The sequence below is a fragment of the Clupea harengus genome, chromosome 24 (genome assembly GCF_900700415.2).
Source record: "Clupea harengus chromosome 24, Ch_v2.0.2, whole genome shotgun sequence".
NCBI classification, from domain to species: Eukaryota; Metazoa; Chordata; class Actinopteri; order Clupeiformes; family Clupeidae; genus Clupea; species Clupea harengus.
The window spans coordinates 17,362,317-17,385,576 of record NC_045175.1 but is presented as its reverse complement, the minus strand read 5'-3'; the positions used below and the strand labels follow the sequence as shown (position 1 = coordinate 17,385,576).

Below are 23,260 nucleotides of genomic sequence, written 5' to 3'. Positions count from 1 at the left end.
TAGAGAAGTCGTTTAGTAATCAGAAGGTTGCTAGTTCAATTCCCTGTCGAAGCGTCCTTGAGCAAGACACTGAACCCCTAATTGCTCCTGATGTGCAGTGTGCCATCAGTGTAAATGTAAAATGTAAAATGTGTATACATTGTAAGTCGCACATATGTAAGTCGCTTTGGATAAAAGCGTCTGCTAAATGACTAAATATATATATAAATATAACCATAGATGGTGACATCCGTATCCTTGCATGGCCAATGTTATATTCATCCCCTAGATTTCAAGTCAATTTATTTATTTATTGATATGAAACCCCTATTTTTGTAAACTCAGGGCCTCATTTACTAACATTGCGACCGCAGCGCAATCAGCGCCTTTGCCAAACCGCATATAGCGCACGGTATTTTGCATCCTATTTATCAAACAAAAAACCTTGTCGCGTCATCTGCGCCTAACACCGCCCATTAGTGTTATTTAGCGCTCCGCTAAAATAGGGAAGAAGCCTGCGTGTTCCACCATGGAGGATGAGCTAAAATTAGAATTAGAGCTTTTGGTTCACGAGGTTACAGCAAACTAACCCGGGTAAATATAAATATTTCTCCGTTTAGCCCTTCAGTCCACATTAAAAGTTGTGATCACTTTGAATTCAAGACTGTCTTTTATTGGTGAGCTGATTTTGGGAAACTAAACTTTTCAGCGAACATTGAGATTCTGGGTCGCTATGGTTACCCCTCAGGGTGCCTGTGCAGCTTCATATTAACAAGTTTATGTTTACAAGTTCATAGTCACACATATTAACATGAGTTAATCACACACAGGCAACTGCAAACTGTTAAGATGGTTCCCTAAGCTAGAGATAGCTAGGATAGTTAATAGCCAGGTTAACTGGTCCATAGCATCCCGTTAAATAGTCTGGTAGGAATACATGACCCCCCTTACTTTAAAACGGCGTGGACAGGGGCAACTGAAGTTTTCAGACGTTCGGTTGGCATGGCACTAGGGGTAGAGGCTATAACGTCAAAATAAACATGGAAGGTGAAATGAAATGAATATGCTGCTCTGTCTCTACAATTTACTTAGTTTAGTTAGTGTATTTCGAGTACAAGTACTTTTCCTGAATAGATACGCGTTACTCCTGCGCAGAAGGCAAGCACTGTACTCGGTGTGCTTAAACTATGGGTGAAAATACGGTTTAAAGTAAACCATACAATGAGCGGCGATTCTGGGTATAGCGAGGCCGAACAGCTAGCTGGTGGGACAATTTTGTATATGCCTAAATTAAATGATATATCAAATATAAACATTTAAAAAAAAAAAAAATCTGATGTTCGTGGTGCCGCTATTTTACGCCTGAAATGGGCACAATCCTGTTAGTAAATGAGGCCCTCAGTGTGTCTCCACTTTATATTGTGACTCACAAGCTGGGTCGAAACAATAGGAAACATTATGGATTGTCTTCTGTGGTTTATAAACGATGAAGTCCAATAAAAGCTTTTTGTATGTCTAACCCTCTGGAGTCAGGCATGGTGATTCTGACGTTTTGGAAAAATGGTGGTAAAAATGATGTGTTCCTCTCAAAGCTCCCAGCTCCAGAACACTACACTTGAACAGATGATTTAGATAATGATACCTTATTAAGAACACTACACTTGAACAGATGATTTATATAATGATACCTTATCAAGATAGATGATAAGGGAACCTCTGTTGCTGAGGCTGTCTGTCTGGTTCATCTCATATTTCTGAATGTAACGATCTTTCCCATTAGTTAGCTGTAGAGTAAAGAAAGGCTTCATTAATAAATAAGCCAGTTACTACTGCCAAGCCAACTACTACTACAAATAAATATATAACAAGGTGTAATCACTGCAAATAAAGCTTCTTACCGCGGAGAGGTCTGTCACATCTACTACAAATCCAGTCAGAAAGGTGACATCCAGGATGGTCATGGTGGCATCCTCATTTGACATAAACCTGAGAAACAAACGCAGCATCTGACACTGTTGTACTTTCTCTGTATGCTAATGTTCTGTATCTAGTCATGAGTAGCTCACTATTTCAAGCTCAGATCCACAAGCTATCACAATTTGTGTATTTATATTGATGTATATACACAAATTGTGATAGCTTGTGGATGTTTTACATGAAGGTTTTACACAAAATGTGTGTTTTACACAAAATGTATGTTTATATATATATATATATATATATATACACACACACAGTTGCAATCGGAAATATTCAACCCCCTCACCTAAAAAGATGTTCAATTAAATAAAATTATGTTTATATAGCGCCAAAACAATACAATTGTCACAAGGCGCTTTTATAGTGATGGGAGTCGAGGTTAATGAAAACATATGGCAAAAAGTCTCAAAATAATATTTATCGATACATATGAGTTATTTTGAGAACATAAATTGACTTAACTTTAAGTTCAAATGGAAATGTAACTCTTTTCACAAATCTGTGTGTGCATTATTATTCAACCCCCAGCTTCAGTACTGTGTGGAGCAAAGCCTATATATGTTTATACTAGTGCTGTCAGTTAAACGCGCTATTAAAGGTGTTAACGCAAACCCATTTTAACGCTGTTCATTTTTTATCATGAGATTAACGCAATTTTTTTTTACATTTTAAACTTTTAAACTACGTTTAAACTAAAACAGTGCTACATGTCTCAGTGTTGTGTCATGTCTCAGTTATGTGTCACATACCAGTTTAAAAGTTTCCGCTTCACACCGAAACATACTTCTGGGTGAATTACATTTCAAACATGAAAAACACTGCAGTATGGTACTTACTGGACATCAATGGTGAGTAGATAACTCTCTTTATAACCCTCCTTAACTGGAAGTACAGACACATATTGCTTTAGGGCACAGTGCTACTCCTGCAGCCTCTAAACACTTATAAGCAGTAGTATTATGGCTGGTTTTAATGCATTACTAGTGCTATTATATTATGCATTATGATGATACATATACTATGCACGTTTTTTTGGCCTATATCGCCATGCTCTGCCAGAGTATTCACAAATTCTTATCATATAATAGATAGCCACAATATCAAAAAGAAACCATAAGACCACATTGAGTGAGTTCATCCTACCCCTGTCTTTTTTCACCATGGTCACATTCAGCGTGAAGTTTTCACATTTCAGATTTTCCTCAATTGGGGCCACATAGTATATCTGCTCGACCTAAAGCAAGAAATGAAATGATAGCAGTCAGATAACACTTTGAAGCTCACACACTGTACCAGTATGCAGCCCAAAAGAAAATATCTGTTGTACTCTCTGTGTAGCCTACAAGTGGTTCACATGTGAAGAAACCATGTTTGTCTGTCTGTCTGTCTGTCTGTCTCAATTTAAACATACATGCATGTTATTATTTTTCAAATGTTATGTCTAAAGGGCTGAGAACCTTATCATTTTATTCAGCAGCAGATTTACTATATAATCCATACTATTACTTTCACCTTTAGATTTTTGGATTGGATACTTACAAGGACAGTGCCTTTGCCTCCACCTCTGGCTGTGAAGATGAGGTCTTCATTCAGGTCAAACTGTGGTTGGAAAACAAATATGCAAACATGCAGTTATATACATGTACATATACAAAGTATGCATACTGACTGATTTGTGGATAATGTAACAGATAACTACTTGAACTTTAACGGACTCTTTCCCCTCAGCAAATGTGTTATACTGTATATGACACTAAAATAGAGTGACCCATCTTCTCAGTAAGTAAATATTTAGAAGCTCAATACATTATTTTACAGGATATTAGTGAAGTATATAAGTTCATTATGATGGTACTTTTTGTTACAGAATGAGATTGTAAAGTGTTACTATTGACAGACCTTTTCAGAGCGGGTTGCAAATGCATTGTTCTTTGTCCAAGCCCATTCAATTAAGTCATCTCGCCCTGATGAACTAATTTCAATTTTGAGGTCTTTGGGCGGTGCTGTCTTTGCCTGGACCCTGTACTCTGCCACGGCCTGGAACACCATGATGGTGGACTAGAGAGGAATAGATGAGCAACAGGATGAGAGGGAGAGATGAGCAACATGAAGTCGATTCAACATGCTGAGCTAAATAAAATGAGGTCAGAGGTCAATATTAGGGTCCTATAGGATTAGATCTGTAAATGGCATTTATCTTAGTGGAGCCCATCCAATGAATTGGCAAGCCAATATTATTGGGTTATATAAGCCAATTATTTACGTATCAACATTTATGACAACCGAAATTTAAAATATTAAGTAACAGAAAGCTCGAAGACAGATCCTTCATCTATATTACCAGTGCTGTCATTGCATAAATTGCCCACCATCTCCAAGATGGCCGCCCTCCTTCACATAAACTCTTGTCCCCAATCCCATGAGCCCCCCCAGTGAATGGAATGAGGAGTTTATATAGTGGTGGAGGGAGTGACAGGTGCAGGTAATCAGACAGTCAGGGGATTGGGAAGGTGACTGAGGCAGGTCTGTTGAATCAGGAGGGGACGTGGCAGCAGCAGGGTCTACTACAGTCTACTACAGATATGAAGGTCATAACTACCAAACAACAAAGAATGTACAATTATACAATTTGATGTCTATAAAGGAGAGCCCTTATTAGCATCTGGAGTTACGACCGTAACCCCGGTTCCCTTAGCAGGGACCAGATATAACATATGGGACGTGACGTAGTCACGAAACCAATCGAAGCATTATTCACTCACGCCGGAAGGCAGAGATGCGTCCAATCACTCTCCAGAGCCCGCCCCTTCTGGAGCACATAAATACCTGTGATGGACAAGCAACATCCTCTCGAATACAGAGCTTGAAACACAAACCCAAGAACAAGACACTGTAAACGCCACGCTTGTAATATCTGGTCCCTGCTAAGGGAACTGGGGTTATAGTCGTAACCCCAGATGTTCCCTATCGCAGTGGACTCCGATGTAACATATGGGACCGTATCCCATCACGCGTGAATAACAGTGAACAAAAAAAACACACACCAACCCGTCATTGTCTTGCCCTCCTAGAAGGTTCATACAGTAGCCGGTTGTGCATATTACAGGCATTGATTTCACTCATAGTCTACAGGGATCACTGATCACCTGCCTGCAGAACTGCCCATAAGATTTTGTTCACTTGCGTCTAATGCATAGAAGCTGATGAACACACACATCATTTAATCATTCCCAGGCTCTGGGGATCACAAATCGCCTGCCTGTAAAACACCTTGAAGGAAACTAGGTTCAGCCACATCTAACGTATAGAACTTAATGAAGGTGTGGCGAGAACTCCAGCTTGCAGCTTTACAAATGTATTCTACTGACGCTCCTTTTAATAAGGCCCAGGAAGAAGAGAATCCTCGACTAGAGTGTGCACGCAGTCTCTCTTGGGGTTCTAAGGACAAACTCGTATACGACAACCCAATAGCCTCTACTATCCACCGGGAGAGGCTCGGTTTTGATACAGGTCTGCCCCTCGCTTGTGCGCCAAAGCACGCAAACAGCTGATCCGATTGTCTGAACGCCCCCGTGCGCTCCACATAACACTGGAGAGCACGCACCGGGAGTTTGTTCAAACGCTCCTCCTCTGCGGACGCAAAAGGCGGAGGTGAAAATACTGCCAACTCAATCACCTGGTTACGGAATGGGGTTGCCACCACCTTAGGTGTATAAGCAGCATTCGGTCGCATAACCACTTTGTCCCCAGCCACCGAGAACTGAAGGCACGATGGGCTGACAGACAGGGCTTGCATTTCACCAATGCGCTTTGCTGACACTAGTGCCAGTAACAGCACGTTTTTAATGAGAAATGTTCATGTCCACTCTCTCTATGGGCTCAAACGGAGGCCCTGTGAGTGCACGTAACAATACTAGCAGATCCCATGAGGGTATAAGATGCCTCACACCAGCCATAAAGCCTGACACTAGAGGATGGCTGCCTGGGGATTTACCATTGATACCTGCATGGCAGGCTGAGATGGCCGCCAGGTATACTTTGAGGGTGGAAGCAGCCTTCCCCTCATCAAACAACTGCTGTAGGAATTCTAATATGACGCTCAGCGCGCAGTTAATGGGGTCGCACTCACGTGTGGCGCACCACCGTTCAAACCTGTGCCACTTCAGCGTATAGAGAGATCGGGTCGATACCGCCCGAGCACTCTGGATTGTAGCCACTACTGAGTCTGACAGACCTGAAGCTAGAAGCCTGTTCCTTTCAGGTGCCAGGCTCTGAGCTGCCACAGCTCCGGCCGGGGTAACCAGATTGTCCCGTGTGCCTGTGATAGGAAGTATCGGCTGTAGAAGCCCTTGTTTATCTCCTTGGGAGGAACATTTAATATCGCTCCTTTTCGGAGTAGGGAGTCTATCTCCTGTTGTAGGAAATTGGTCTGCCCCTGCGGCACTACTGACTGAACCACCCCTCTGAATCTTGGAGGGGGGCGAGCAAACTGTAGCGTGTAAACCCACTGAAATTGTATTGAGTACCAATGGCGATGCAGCGCACCGCTCATGGCCAATCTGCCTATGTCTAGATCTGCGCCCGCTCCACCTAGGGAGGGGGACGAGATCTGGGGTTGCCCCCTCACGGTTTTTGAAAAAATGTGGTTGTGTGGTGCAGTGGGTGCACCGAGGGGGGAGTTACACAAGCATGCCTTATTTCTGCGCATGAGTGGTCTCTGGCCGGGGAAACCAGATTGTGCCGTGTGCCTGTGATAAGAGGCCTCTCCGAAGAGGCAGCTCCCAGGACGGCTGCACCGACATTCTGTACAGATCCGCACACCATGGCCGGTTGGGCCAATTGGAAAACACTAACAGTATTTCTCTGCACTCCTCCATTATTCTGCTCAGCACATGCTGGAAGAGAGGGACCGGGGGAAACGCATACAAGCGCATGTCCGGCCACGGGTGGGCTAGTGCGTCCACCCCCAGTGGGGGGTCGCCCCCCAACGGGAACCAGAGCGGGCAGCAGGTGTTCTGCCTGCTGGTAAACAGGTCCACCTGGGCTCTGTGAAAACACAGCCAAATCTGATCGACCACCTGAGGGTAGAGGCACCAGTCCGCCGCCTGAGGGTTGCCCCTCGATAACAGGTCTGCCCCCCAGTTGAGGTGGCCTGGAATATGAATTGCTCTGAGGGAATGGATGTGATCCGCTGCCCACAGCAACAGGCGGGTTGCCAGGAGATGCAGTGGCCGAGACCGCACCCACCCCCTGGCGGTTTATGTACGCCATAGCTGATGTGTTGTCTGTTCTGACCAGCACACGACGACCACTTAACCCGGGCAGAAAATGTTGCAGAGCCAGAAAAAAACGTTTGCAGGTCTAACACATTTATATGTGACTCGGCATCCGCTGCAGACCAGCGGCCGTTCACCGATCTCCCTCCGCAGAGTGCACCCCACCCCATTGTGGAGGCGTCTGTGGTTACCACTTTGCTTCTCGTTACTATGCCCATTGGGGCCGCCGCTATGAAGAATTGTGGCGGCCTCCAGATCGCCAGGGCCTTCCTGAATCTGGAGTCTACCGTCACTCTTTGGTAACTGTTCCTGGCGGAACTGAGTTTTAAAGAGAGATACCACATTTGAAAAGGGCGCATGTGCAACATTCCCAGAGGCAGGGCGATCGCAGCAGATGCCATCATGCCCAACAGTCTTTGGCAGAGAAGAGACGAGACTCTTTGCCTTAGCCTGAACTGATTTACGCACGAGCTGATGGCCCTTATTCTTTCTCGAGACAGACCGACTGTCATTGAGTCTAGTGTCATGCCCAGAAAATGCGGTTTGGCTGGGGCTCAAAGCGCTTTCGCCTCTGTTCACCACAAAGCCTAGGCGATGTAAATGTGACACTACTAGGTGGCAATCTTGCTTTGCTGCCTCCTTTGAACGACTGCAAATTAACCAGTCGTCCAGGTAATTGAATAGACTGAGCCCTTGTTGTCGTAACGGGGCGATGGCCACTTCTACGCACCTTGTGAAAACCAGCATTCTGAAAAGTCAGCATTCTGAACTTCCTTTTCACAACCGTCTTGTTCAGTATACGTAGATCTAGGATTGGCCGATAACCCCCGTCTTTTTCAGAACTAGGAAGTATCGGCTGTAGAAGCCCTTGTTTACCTCCTCGAGAGGCACGTTTTGTATCGCTCCTTTTTGGGGCAGGGAGTCTATCTCCTATTGTAGGAAATGGGTCTGCCCCTGCGGCACGACTGACTGAACCACCCCTCTGAATCTTGGAGGGGGGCGAGCAAACTGTAGCGTGTAACCCACTGAAATTGTATTGAGTACCAATGGCGATGCAGCGCACCGCTCATGGCCAATCTGCCTATGTCTAGATCTGCGCCCGCTCCACCTAGGGAGGGGGACGAGATCTGGGGTTGCCCCTTCACGGTTTTTGAAAAAATTTGGTTGTGTGGGTGCAGTGGGTGCACTGAGGGGGGAGTTACACAAGCATGCCTTATTTCTGCGCCTGTTGGGGCAGTGGTCATAACATATGAGTGTTGTGCTTGTGGGGACTGGTATACCATGCTTGACATTATTGTTGCATGTGAGCAGCAGGCGGCCTTTCCCTGGTGGTGGCGGAGGATCCACCACCCCCCCTCTTCTCTTTGGCGGCCGTGGCCGCGGATCAGGTTGCCGTAGGCTTGCCCCGCCTTCCCCCACGGCGAGCGGCATGCTGGCGTGGGGCACGGGACGCGTTCTGAGCCGGGCGGGGGGCCGGCTGTTGTTCCTGAGGCTGGGCGGAGGGGACGGAAGGGGTGTCTCTGCCAGCCCCGGCGCGCCTGAAACTTGGCTGGGGGTGCAGCGGGTGAGCCGGAGGGAGAGGTCCGTCGAGGGGTCTCTGGCCAAGGCGCATCGTGGGGGAGGCAGGCGACAGGTAGCCCGCCACGGTGTCCTCCACCGGTGGGAAGGAGAGGTAGCCGATCTCCTTTGCCTAGTTGAGGTGAAGGTAGGCGGCGAAGCCAGGGACCGGGGCACGCCCTGAGTAGGGGGTGGCCCACGTGGTCGTTAGCTCTCCATGCACCTCCGCGAAGAAGGGGATGGGGCTGGGAGGCGTTAAGGGGGGCCCCCGTAGAATTCCCCGTCCAGCAGTGAAGTCTGCACACGGGAGGGGGAGGGAGGGGAAGACCCAGGCGGCCCGCCTCCCTCAGCGTTACCTCATGTAGCTGCTGGCCCATGGTCCTGGTTGAGACCGAGGGAGAGGTTGCCCGCGGTTGCTCAGCCACGTCCAAACCCAGGCTCTCTGACTCCAGCCTGAAGTCCAATTCCGGAGCGGGCTGGTCGTCAAAGCTGGTGGACATCTCCACCGCCTCCTGGTCTGTTGCTACCAGGAGGGCGGGTGAAGGAGTGGGAGAGGGAGACGGGCTAGAGGGTGCAGCTGCGGCGCGCACGCGGTTGCCTGACACCCCACTGCCTGAAGCCGATGGAGCACGCAGCCCAACTGGGGGAATCTCCCCAGTCGGCGCTGGCGTCGGCTTCTTAGTGTCCTTGTGCTCCTAATACGCAAGACGCTTCGTTGCTCTGGCCAGCATCACGCTGGCACAGACGTCGCAGACGGGGTCGTCACCACTGAGTGCTGCCTCCGCGTGGTCCCTCCCCAGGCCGACAACGCATCGGCGGTGTCGGTCCCCCTTGTCCTTGGCGTGCCCACAGTCTGGGTACGCCTGCCTCGACATGTCTGAAACGAAAGAAAGTTAGTACGAGTCCAAACTATCACAACGAAGCACGTTGAATAGCAGACAATAGCTAGCAAGCTAGTCAGATAGCTAGCCAGCTAGCAGATAGTAGCTCGAACTTCTCTGGCTAAAGCCAATTCACAGCGCTCCGAGCTAGTAAGGGGACGTAACCCACAACTCACCAACTCAAAGGATAGAGATAGAATTTAAGAATTGCATTGCGTGTAGCGAAATCACTTGGAGCGGTTCACTTCAAGCGAAGATATGAAAGAGGATGTTGCTTGTCCATCACAGGTATTTATGCACTCCAGAGGGGGCGGGCTCTGGAGAGTGATTGGACGCATCTCAGCCTTCCGGCGTGAGTGAATCGTGCTTCGATTGGTTCCGTGACTACGTTATGTCCCATGTGTTATATCTGGTCCCTGCTAAGGGAACCGGGGTTACGGTCGTAACCCCAGATGTTAATAAGAACTCTCCTTCATAGACATCAAATTGTATAATTGTACATTCTTTGTCCACTGCGATAGGGAACCAGACAATTATTTAAATTACACCATGTACTATATTACACAGGACTCTTCAATCACTATGCTAAATGGAGATCTTTGTACTAAAGCAGTTAGGTTTGAATTGGTGCCATTACATCAATGCAACCACAACTGTATGTGCCTTTCATTCTCTATGAAAATAATTATACAAGATGTATGCATTGTAAGTAAATAAATACATACATAATGTATTAAAATTAGTGCTGGGCTTAAAGATTTTAATTGCGATTAATCGCATGATATCCCTGATTAATCGCGATTAATCGCATTTGTATACGCAAAATCCAATAATTAATTCAAAAGTAATGTATAGCGCACTTTTATTTTAAATGTTCTGCCATATGAACGAAAGTGCCATAACATTTGTTGTGCAAACACTTTTAACATCAGCATTTTAATACAGTAGCAGATAAATAAAATATTCAGTTTAAATCTCAACTTAAACAATGTTATCAAAGCAAATACAAAATTAAAGCTCATTGCCACTGCCAGGGCATTAATGTTATCCTGTTTGTTATGAAAAAGAAAAAAACTGGCAAAAAAATCCTGAGCCACAATCATATCATTAAAACAGGCAATTTCTGAGGTAACAGCAGAAACATTTTACTTTCATCAGGGAGCAGCATAACCAGTCTATGTTCAGTACCAAATGTCCCTGAGTGAGAAACCAGAAAACACTTTCAGTGCAGTTTGTCAAATCCTAGAACTTGACACTGTTATTTTAAATGTACTGCCATATGAACTAAAGTGCCATAACATTTGTTGTGCAAACACTTAACGTCAGCATTTTTATATAGTAGCAGTTAAATAAAATAAATACTTTGTGTAATTCTCAACTTAAACAATGTTATCAAAACAAACACAAAACTAAAGCTTATTGCCACTGCCAAGGCATTAATGTTAGAGTGTGGTGAAGCACCAAAAAGTTCACTGCTGGCAGTTACTCTGCTGTACGTAGTCTGCCGAAGCCTCCCTCCACTGTCTGTTTCGTTGAATGATTTGCAATTATCACATGTATGTATATATGTCTTTGGCGATTTTAGCCTAACTATCGAGATTCTAAGTAACATGGAGACCAACCTTTGTTTGGTACTCTACGTAGATCATAAACCCTTGAATATACAAACGACTCAATTAAATCGGTTGAGAAATGTAAACACTATAGTGCTTTTTATCCAGCTCCACCTTAGCTCCACCGTTCACTTGCGTTTGTTTACAGTCCAGCCTTTACCTTCCCAAGATGGCGGCGAGTTGGCACGTCGCAGCAATCATAATCATATATATATAGGTCTATGGCAGCAATGCCCTTCTCCATGTTTGTTTATCCGCCCATTCTTTTCTTTTCCGGTTCCGCAGCAGTCAGCAGCAGACTTTTACAAAATAAAAGCCTGTGAGCAACAGACTTTTAAAATAATAAAAAAAATAATAAAACCTGCGTTAACGTGCGATAAAATAATTGTCGGCGTTAATTAATTGATGCGTTAACGCAATAATAACGCGTTAACGTGCCCAGCCCTAATTAAAATAAATAAATAATGTGCCTAACTGATAAATGTGGCAAAATACATTTTGTGATTTGTCATTTGTCTTTGCCTCTCCACAGTAGGAGATCACTTTCAAGACTTTTTATTTCTGGTACCTTGACGATGATTGAACTACCTTGTGCTGTCTGTTCCAGCTTGGTACATTCATTTGCATTTCAAAACTCACCTTTTTAAACAGCATTTATCTCATTAGTTCATTTGTTTCAGCCATACTTTTATGAATACAATCATAGATTTGGTATTTGGTATTATCATTATTATTATTATAGTAATACTGGATGGTTTTACTTTGAAAAGCATTGTAAAGCATCTTGAGTAGTTTGTTTAGTGCATAAAAGGGGACTTTTTAATGGGACACTATACATCAAATAAGCGGTAGACAGTTTATAGTATTAGTGAACTGTCAACAGCAAGCAAGGAGGAGACACAAAGCAGAAGAAAAATGGAGGGTTGTTTTGACAGAGCTGTCACTTTGTAAGTAGGCCTATAGTGTTTAGTCCTCTTGGTAAACATAAGCTGTAAAGGAAAGCTAAATGCATAGCTACATTTTGGTGTATTCCAGTGCTCTGGGAGACATCTCTGTGATTACGAAACATTACGATATGATTCCTACCTGTGTGGTGCCATATCCTCCACCAGATCGTCTCTGTGCGTTCAGCCAGTTCACTACCACTCCTGCCTTCTCAAACTCCTTCATCTTCACCAGGGCCAGCAGGGCATAGGCTGTGGCCTCCAGGGTGAGATAGTGTCTGCCTCTGACAGGCCAGTGTGTGTCATCTGAAGAGTTTACCAAAACAGTGAAAATTCCTACTCAGGCAGTATGACTCTTTTTATTTGATGAAGGGACCGGCATAGGTCATAAGAATATGCCATAGTCAATAATTCAATGATATTATACCTAGTTATAATTGTTACTTTTATTTGGATTGAACTAGCATGTAAACAGTTCCTGGGTGAATATACTCTTGGGCTGACCTGGGGTGTGAGGTGTGATATTAGACTCTCACCTTCCCCCCCCCAGGTCGAGACAAAGAGCCCTGCACCCATGGCCCATTTGAATAGACGGTAACACCCCTTGAATATCAGTGTATTTAACAGACTGTTCCTCAAGGAATAAGTTAGACGAGTCTGAGGTGAAACTATGAGTGGACGTTCAGGCTTTGTCTCCCTTGGTTGGCCACCACTGTATACGATTAAAACCTGGATCTTGACTAACTAAAACCCAAGACTGAATCTTCAATATATGGTATAAATTATATACCATCAATTGGAGGTCCTACCGAGATATTACTTCTTGGAATTTTGCTGAGATTTCAGTTCTGCTGTAAAGATCCTCTTTACCCAGTTGACACAACGCTTTGGTAAGTAAACTTACCTAAATCTTGGGAAATATAGGAAGTAGAGTCTTGTGTAATAACAGAAATCTTATTTTATTTTACTTTTATTTTTATTGTGATTGTCTTAGAAGTTGACACACACTGTGATTGTCTTAGAAGTTGACAAAACACTCCTAGTTTTTCGGGTATTGGTCCGAGGCAGTCTGAGCTGTGCTTGTTGACATACTCTACGTGTTTTACTTACCGCTCAGATAGATTTCCCAAGAGGATAAAAGTGTTGTGGTCATAAATGGGTGTTTGAAAAGGGATCTACAGCATTTTTAATATTTGAATTTAGAAATTGTTCTAGGTCAATTTGTAAATTATTTACATTAGATTGTGGAGATTCAGTTCTTGAATTCGACCAGTCATGATTCAAGACATAAGATTCCTTTAAGTCCAGATTTCACAATGCTTTTGATAAAGTCAGATGTTAGACTGCTAAATAGACTGTGTCTGTTCACACAAAAGTTACAGACAGCTCTCACGCATACCACTTAATTCACACTTCAGGTACAGCCCATTACGCTGAAGTGATCAGACCCTAGCCTGGTAGCAGGAGTGGAGACTTTAAACATTTTTGTGCCTACACATTGATTTTCTTAACCCAAGTTAAAATCAGTGTATGAAGTGTTACAATTACGAATAATTGTAAGCATATATATATAACGGAACAGAGTCTTCATCCTTAGTGTACGGGTTTAAGATACATGGAAAATAAGATGCTTTTTTTTCGGAAACCGTACGTGATCTCACAGCAGCAGACGACTGCTGTTAGATCAAAAGGGGGAGGAGTTGAGCTTCAGAGAGAATTGACCTTAATAAGATGATAACTGCAGAATGTGTTTTTCTCAAAACAGGTTTTAGCTGCTGAATTTCTGACTTCATCAAATGATCCAGGAGCAATGAATGAATTAAGGAAGGCCTTAAATGGTTTGGCATTTAAGTGCCATTGGAATCTGGATTAAAATGGATTTTATGAGATAATTTTGTAACTAACTAACTAACTAACTGTAACTCTGTAAACAGATTGATTCCTTTCTCTTAGGGATGGACTCACCTGTCTCCTGAACAAGCGAATGAATGTGTGTGTATGCCTGTTGGCTGGCCAGCCGTCGTATGAATGAATGAATGAACTTACAGGACTGTTTAACCTACATTTGACCACTGACTTTGTCTTTAAGTGAAATTGTTTGAATTGAAGGAGATTTAAAAACGTTTTCTTTCTTTCAATCATTCCATTTCTTTCAAACATTCAGCTTCTTTCAAATCCCAATTCTCAGTTCTTTATTGGGTTAGTATGGGTCTGTGGCCTTTTCTTCTAGATGCAAATGCCCAGACCTTGCAGGTAACAGGATGATGTGATTTAAGCAAACCTGCTTTTGTTTGAGATTAAGCTGTCTGCAGTCTTTCACACCCAATACCAAATGTCTATTGTCTGATGTGTTGAGTATGCTAACAGGCTTCCTGCCTCATGGAGATGTTGGCCGGTATTATCTTTTTCTGAGATCTCGTTACAGACAGTTTTCTAGGAATATGGAGAATAGCGATGACAAAAAAGGAAGCAGCATCTCGCCAAGGCATCGAAAGGGGGGACAAACTCAGACCACAGCCAACACCATGAGCCATCAACCCAGATCAACACCTCTGGAATCCACAGGACCACGGCAACACCTGAACCGATGACCACCACTCCCCAAAAAGAGATGACGGGGACACCTCAAAGAAATGGCAATCTCCTGATATGCTAAGGGATGCATATGTGGAATGACCCCATAAGGAGCAAAGACCACAGGAGGGGAACAACTGAGACAAGCCAAGCGTCACAGACACACACACACACACACACTAACACGCACAAACACACACACACGTCATACCCCCTCCCAAGGAAAGTCAACCCTTGCTTTTAAACAAAGGCAAGACACAAGACACAGAGAAGACCATAGGAGGCAAACAACTGAGCCAAGTGTCAAGACACACACACAACACCTCTCAACTCCAAGGGACCACGGAAAAATCGGGAACGATTACCATCACCATCAAAGACACTCACACAGACATTCTGGACTCACACAGACATTCTGGAGTCACACACACACACACACACACACACACACGAACACACACACACACAGACACACACTTAACTGTATCAACCGTCAACCCACATTACAATAAAGTAATGCTCCATGTCATGTACCCCTCAGTAACCAGAAAGGAAATGTTTTAAGATGTTGTGACACTATAATGTATCTCCCATAATCCGTTATCTTCTGTACTATTGTTTAATCCTAACATTTCATTTTAGCTTAGTTTACCTTAGAGTTAACATGTGTAATTAAGTTTCTTCTGTGTTCTCACCGCTTGTAAACTGCATTTTCCGAATGGGTACCATGTACATATATGTATTACTTCTGTTATATTTCTCTGCTCTCACGGCTAAGATAGGATGGTTATGTTGACATAACATTGGGAAGGAATGTGTCCCTAAATCAGAGGTCCACACAATTGGAAAAAAAGCGTGGGGCACTCTGTAACATGGGTTTCGCCTTCCCTCGTGAGAGAATGCCACATTTATGAGACAAAGACTCAACAAAGCCACTCACTCAAGAAAAAGAAAATAGTTAAATGATCTGATGTTTAAGACATACAGTCTTAAAAAGGGGGAATGAAGGGACCGGCATAGGTCATAAGAATATGCCATAGTCAATAATTCAATGATATTATACCTAGTTATAATTGTTACTTTTATTTGGATTTAACTAGCATGTAAACATTCCTGGGTGAATATACCTTGGGCTGACCTGGGGTCTGAGGTGTGATATTAGACTCTCACCTTCCCCCCCCAGGTCGAGACAAAGAGCCCTGCACCCATGGCCCATTTGAATAGACGGTAACACCCCTTGATTTTCAGTGTATTTAACAGACTGTCCCTCAAGGGATAAGCAGACGAGTCTGAGGTGAAACTATGAGTGGACGTTCAGGCTTTGTCTCCCTTGGTTGGCCACCACTGTATAAGATGAAAACCTGGATCTTGACTGACTAAAACCTAAGACTGAATCTTCAATATATGGTATAAATTATATACCATCATTGACCACACCTTTTTTGACCATTCTGTCATAAGACAGACATAACTCTGTCATAAATATGTTAGGGCACATCATGGCTGCTGTCTAATGATATGACATTATGTATATATATATATATATATATTATATTTACAATTATCAGTTCAGTAATCGCCATAACAGCTCATCGAATTCCAGATGGCCTAATACAAATATGTTAGATGCTAGAAAGCAGAGACTGCATCAGGAGTTTTTAGAACTGCTGATGAGGAAAATAGCAAAACAGAATTTTTTTACATTTTGCATTAAATTACATTTAACCCTTATAATTCCATTATTTTTTTATTATTCAAGTATTTGCTCAAAGTATTGTTTTCTTGTAAATGGCAAGAACCCACCTGAGATAATTTAGTCATAAACTTAAGTGAAATGCCTAGCATGTTCCATTCAGTCTATTCAAGTTCTTATATACATATATAATATACATTGTTTCTGTGGAAATGACAAGAACCTACCTTCATGGGAGAACTTGTAAAGAATGCTCTTGACTGGTTTGCCAGAATTGGCCAGGGCATAGGAGACCATGGCGGCAGCGTAGGGATTCTCCAGTTTGGGAATGCTACTCTCCAAATACTGTAGAGATTTCTCCATGCTTTCATCAAGATTCTGCATGCAATAGATGGGCGGGCAGGCAGACAGAAAGATAGATATTTCATATACTTTATATGTCAAATGTATATATATGTAGATAGAACAATTAGGACAATTAGACATGTGCGCACTCGATATGGGTAAGGATGACTTACATTGATTTTGTCTGCACAGATCTTCTTGCTCTCTTGAAAGGCTATCAGGACAAAGGCTGTCATGGCAGCTCCTGAGGTCTGAAGGAGTTGCAGATCAGAATTAATAATGACTGACAATAATCAATAATCCAATTCATTTCATATTCATTTGTATTTGTTGCCTTTAAATTGGACTTAAGTTCAAATGTGAGGGTCTCTGGTTGAATGTCCTGCCATAAAGAATGCCATAGAGAGGTTTGAGGCCATTAGGTGTCTTCTCCTCACCTCTCCTCTCAGGTCATAGCAAAGTGTCTTTATATTTTTTATACCCTACCCCCATGAATACAGGCCTCTGAGACTTTTGCTCACAGCTGGATCTCTTCATCAAAAACTTCCCCTGTGAACCAACATTGTGGCATTTCCTTTCTCAGAGGAAGCAGACTGATACCTATGTATGTGCAATTGGTTGACACCCCTTTATGCTGGGTAGGATACTTCAACTTCCTCCTTCTCTTCCTTCTCTCCCTTGATGCGCATCATTGTAAGAATAAAGCCTGTTTCCAGATTGATCTTTCTCTGACTGAGTCTCCACCAACCTTTTGGTACTATGAAAAATACCAACAGTCCTCCCCTGAAACATCCCCCTACATAGAGATGTGTCATCATGCTGTATGGCAGAACAACAACAACAACAACAATAATAATAATAATAATAATAATTAATTTATTCAATTGATCAATGATATGGCAATCGTATGTGTTCATCATTTGTCAACGTTTATTTTTTGTAAATAAGCTAATTTTAGATCATAAAAATATGGACACATAATTGGTTAAGGAGACGTTAAAAGTTGTTGACAAATGATTCCATATGTCTCATCTTAGCTTAGCTTAGCTATTTTTGTTTGGGGAATATAGTAAACTAGTAGGCCCAGTTCTCAAGTTGGTGCAGAAAGTGGTAGGGATTGGGGAACAAAGTTCCATAGAGGAGGACAAATTCCATAATAATGACTGAAGCTGCCTTTGGATTCTCCACCTGTCCACTCACTCACTACATATATCAATCTATTGAGTTCACTATGTATGCACATTGAAAACAAGGAGAGATTTCGGACACTACATTCCAAAATATTCGATGTCGGTAATCCTAGATAGCAAGCATATATACGTGCACTCTTTTGGTCAGCACCTCACTGGTGGTGTGCCACTTTTGTCCGCTCTCGAACCACCATCTTCTTTAGTTTAACTGGGCATGGATGTTATGAAAATATCATCAAATCTTCCTGGAAATACTAAATCATATCCTTGGCATAGTCTATTTAAAATATCAGCTGCTAAATAAAAGAGGTTCATGGCACTACAAGGCTCTCAAGGTAAAAAAAATGGTAAATGGTAAAATAAATATAAAGGGTTGGTGAAAAATAATAGTATAGCGTAGCTATGTCAGTTATCGGACAGTGTCAAACATCCGCCATTCTGTTAAACAATCGAAATGGATTAACAATCGATATGCTCAGTTTAATAATGGGTTAACATGACAACGCAAACGTTTGCCGTTAACACACGCCTTCCAATAATTAACACTGTTAGGATAAATGAATAAATAAAAAAAAGTTTTTAAAGCAAGTGGCAAACAGTGGGTCGTATAACTCACCAGTGGGCCGTATAACTCAACAGTGACCGGCTCGAAAATCTGTGAGCAAAAGGCCAGCGGACCTCCAGTTGGCCGACAATGGTCCATTGGCCTTTTGCTATCTGGGACTTAGCAAAATCTTAATGCAAACATGGCAACGGACTGTAAAATGGTATGATGTGAACTAGCTCTCTTAGACCAGACAGCAACGATGACGTGTATTCTTCAGCAGCACACGTAACTTTATTAACTATATCCAGCCTCTTACATCAGTCATTACTCAATGGTCAAGCGCACCCTAGTGGCCTGACATTCCACTACACGGACCTTCTTGCCTTCGGTGAAATTAGTAAAATGATGTAACTGCTTCTAGTTGGTTTTCCCCAAAAAGGGGGCGTTACCATTTCGATGACACAACACTGCAGTAATCTATATAGTGGGTGAGTGGATAATTCAGACATAACTCAGTATAGTTGTGTGTGTGTGTGTGTGTGTGTGTGTGTGTGTGTGTGTGTGTGTGTGTGTGTGTGTGTGTGTGTGTGTGTGAAACTTGTAGATGGTGTATTGTTTAGTTAGATATGCAGATATTTATGTTTACTTGTCTTTACGTCTGTTAGTATGTAAGTCCAGTGACGTTCAAAAAGTAGCTCCTGATATCACCAAATTAGATGCTATTTCAGCAACAGATTGACAGTGTCTGTTAGTACCACACTACATTAGATGGTATTTCAGCACTCTTTAACAGTGTCTGTTAAGTACTTCTTAATAGTAGCGAAGCAAGGAACGCATACTCACGCCATGTTCACACTACATGCTTCTTTGGGAAACCAATAAACTAAAAAGAATATAATCACTCATAGAGAAAGCTTGGGGTAACCGCCAAGATTCACTGTTGTTAGGAGAACAGGCCTGTTGAACAGAAATGGGCAGAGCAAGACATAACATGATTACATACTGTATAATCACGTTTGTCTGTGAAAGAACCATCTGGCCGCTGTTTTTCCCTGATCAGCCACTTGAGAGAGTCGCAGATCACATTTTCGTTAATGCTGATGACGTCACTGGCCATGGAGAAGACTTTAGCTCCGTAGGCTGTGAGCCTGCCAAAGTGAGGGGAGGATGTAAGAGTTGTCAACAGTCACAAGTCACAGTTTTTCTGGGAAAAGTATGACATGTTTTCAATCTTTGTATTGCTTTTGCAAGCCTGTCAAGTCTAGTCTAGTCAGTTTGATTTAACAAGTGCTGCTGGATCATCATGGAAAACAAGCTTCTCACATCTTGATTGCTATAATCTGTAGACAAGACTGTAATCAATACTTAAGATGGATGTGGTTGACTCACCAAGTATTACCATTGTTTCCTTTGAATACTCCAGAAGAGCCATCTGGTTTGTAGTATACAAGCTGGTTTTGATGGCCTGTGACACATATTTAGATTACCTCACAATTTGCTAATATCATATCTAGTGATATTGTTTGCAGTATTAGACTAGATTGCTGTTTCTTGATAATGACCATTGGAAAAATGTATGACCGCTGGCAATGGCAACGGGTTTTGTGCTTCTGATTTCAAGCAGGCTTTTACTTGAGTAATCATTGTGGTTGCTAAGCTCATTCATGTGGTTGCCATAGTAAATAAGTAAGTAAGTAAGACTTTATTTATATAGCACATTTCGTACAAGAGTTGCAGTTCAAAGTGCTTTACATAAAATCAATAAAAGCAAGCAGCAAGAGCAATACATGGAGTAAAAAATCGTATCAGAACCTGGTGTTCTGATAGGCTTCTTGGATTACTAAAATCATGATAAAAGGAATAAAAGTAATAAAAGTAATAAAACCCTTCTGCCTGGTCTCTAGCTCAGTCGGAACCATAGTGGTGCTTCATAGATTCCGCCTTACCCTGTTAAATATTTTTCCTAGCTATGTTTCCGCCCAGAGGCCACCCTTCCTTCTATACCCTTCCTTCAGAGGCCTTCTCTTCCTCTTCCACCGAGCGCGTAGCTTCAGGAGGGACACTAGCTCTCCTTTACAGGCTTAAGGAAGGTGAGAAATAAATAGTGTTTAGTCCAGTTGTTTTTACTAGATCTAGTGTGTTTCCGTGCCGGTGTGTTGGATCTGTTATGTGTTGAGTTAGATCGAAACTGTCGAGGAGATTTAAAAGCTCAATAGTTCTTGGGTCTGCTTTTTTATTTACGTGGATATTTAAGTCTCCATTCAGGACTATTTTGTCATATCTGGTGACACATAGTGATAATAGTTCAGAGAATTATTGTATGAACATTGGCGAGTGCTTGGGTGGCCGATATATAATAACAAACAGTACTGATTCGGTTTTGAGCGCTATAGCAAGATATTCAATTGATGTAAATTCACCTAGCTCAGTGATTTTGAACAACAGTTTGGATGAGAAAATAGCTGCGACTCCTCCACCTCAACTCCGTGATCTTTTTCAAGTTGAGACAGCTAACACAGTCTGGAGAGTCTTTGAGTGTCATGGGATTGAGTGGCTAAACTAGGCAAGATTAACTGAAGCTAAGCTAGGCTACGCTCTGATGGGGTGTAGAAAAGAATTTAAGTTCCAGGGAGGCACCGTATGAGCCGAGGAAATAGCTTGAAAGTGGATAGAGCAGTTAGGCAGTATCTAAGTAGCATTAATGTAACATTAATGTGAAAAAAGCAAGCGATAGCAGGCAAGAAGCAGGAGCAGCGGTGAGAAGCTGGTTCCAGGAGGAGTTTCTAAACTAAATTACTCCAGTGTTCTTATGGTGGCTTATAGGTTGGCATTACGGTAATGGCCGCTTGGATATTGCAAGGGTAACTGATGGTGGTTGCTAGGGTAGTCATGGTGGTTGCTAGGTTGGGATTATGGAGTGGTTGCTAGAATGTCACTTGGGTAACTGATGTGGTTTCTAGGTTGACATTACGGTAGTAGTTGCTTGGATATTGCTAGGGTAACGGATGGTGGTTGCTAGGTTGGGATTATGGTAGTGGTTGCTAGAATGTTGCTTGGGTAACTGATGTGGTTGGTAGGGTCTTGATAGGGTAGTCATGGTGGTAGCTATGGTAATTGAAGTGGTTGCTAGGGTTGTAATTATGGTCTCTCTCTTTCTCTATCTATCTGCCTTTAACAATATCTTTCTTTATGTCCTCATCACTTTCCCTGTCACACTCCATACTGTCTCTCTCTTTCTCTCTGTTTATCTCCCCCTATTTTCTCTATGCTTTCCTTCTCTTTTGTCTGTCTCTCTTTTCATGCATTGAGTTTTAATAAACGTTAAAAAAAATTACTTGATGTACTAAAAAGTAATATTTTAATATATATTTTGTTTGGAACTTCAGGACTTTTTCAAATGAACTACACCACTAATGAATGCCTAATAACATATGGCTGGAGCCAATCGAAGCCATTGCTTGTTACCTAGAGATATGTTTGGAGAGATAAAGTACATTGTTGAACAGACTATGTACCTTTTATTACACTATGTTCTGTTTTCTTAGCATTTTGTCATGTGGTCAGGTGCAACAAAAAGGATATGTATGGTGAGTGATAGTCACTTGCCCTCATTAATGAACTGAATGGCCCTCGCTCGTTGCTCAACACCCACTTTGTCCCACTGCATGGTTTTGTCCAGGTAGTGGACTGCAATGACAGGCATGGTTACAGCAGCCATGTTCTGTTCAGCACACCCGCCTGGCTGACGAATTAAGGCCTCCATGGTCTCCCCATTGATTGCCTTCTCAATGGTAACTCCCAAGTCATCGCCTAGGAAAAAAAAAGAAAAACAGGAAAGACATAACTGATGATTTACTGGTATTGGTTTAATGTTGCAGCCATACTGTATATGATACACCAGAAAACAGGTGATAAACCAGAAAAACCTAAAACATAATTTGTGCACCATGTCTAAGTTACAACTCATGTCCCTAAATTACACCAATGATAGAAGACATGCACTATCATTCAAACATTTGGGGTCACTTAAAAATGTCCTTGTTTTTGAAAGAAAAACAAATGGAGGATTATTTGATGAAAGCAAAGTTTGAAGGACAGAATTATTATTTCAATTTAAAATCATTAGTTCTAGCCTTGTCAATGACAATATTTCCTATTCAAACTAATTTCATATATGGTATGTTTTCATGGAAAACAAGGAGACTTGTAAGTGACCCCAAACTTTTGAATGGTAGCTGCAGATCAAATCATGTTTACAAATAATTCGGATAAATAATTTAGTTGTTTTTGGCTTCCTGCTATAAGACCTAAAATGTTTTGAGAACTGAATCTGTACTGTTGCAAGACAACCTTGCCAGTCACATAGGGTACCATGTCAATCTGTCTAATCATGTAGAGTTTTACCTTGAACTGTGATGTACGTCATTCGGATAAATAAATACGTTGTTTTTGGCTTCCTGCTATAAGACCTAAAATGTTTTGAGAACTGAATCTGTACTGTTGCAAGACAACCTTGCCAGTCACATAGGGTACCATGTCAATCTGTCTAATCATGTAGAGTTTTACCTTGAACTGTGATGTACGTCATCGCATGAGTGTTTGGTAGTTTCTTGTCTGTCCTCAGAGCAGTAACATTGCTCCTCTGGATTCCACCTGTTTTGCATTGAAGAAAAAGGCATAT

At 42.5% G+C, this 23,260-nt stretch overlaps 1 protein-coding gene across 2 annotated transcripts in view; it reads right to left on the bottom strand.

The window, feature by feature from the left end:
• LOC105891261 (complement C3-like) overlaps nt 1-23,260 on the bottom strand; it is a 73,058-nt gene that overhangs the window by 4,426 nt on the left and 45,372 nt on the right. For both annotated transcript variants that reach the window (XM_031562539.2, XM_031562538.2), the window contains exons 23-35: nt 23,146-23,232; nt 22,186-22,389; nt 19,969-20,044; nt 19,583-19,727; nt 17,016-17,093; nt 16,725-16,875; nt 12,373-12,536; nt 3,859-4,017; nt 3,499-3,558; nt 3,103-3,193; nt 2,796-2,841; nt 1,878-1,965; nt 1,668-1,763 (exon numbers count right to left, since the gene is read on the bottom strand). In XM_031562539.2, coding sequence (XP_031418399.1) covers nt 1,668-1,763; nt 1,878-1,965; nt 2,796-2,841; nt 3,103-3,193; nt 3,499-3,558; nt 3,859-4,017; nt 12,373-12,536; nt 16,725-16,875; nt 17,016-17,093; nt 19,583-19,727; nt 19,969-20,044; nt 22,186-22,389; nt 23,146-23,232 — 1,445 coding nt within the window. The remainder of the gene's footprint in view (nt 1-1,667; nt 1,764-1,877; nt 1,966-2,795; nt 2,842-3,102; nt 3,194-3,498; nt 3,559-3,858; nt 4,018-12,372; nt 12,537-16,724; nt 16,876-17,015; nt 17,094-19,582; nt 19,728-19,968; nt 20,045-22,185; nt 22,390-23,145; nt 23,233-23,260) is intronic.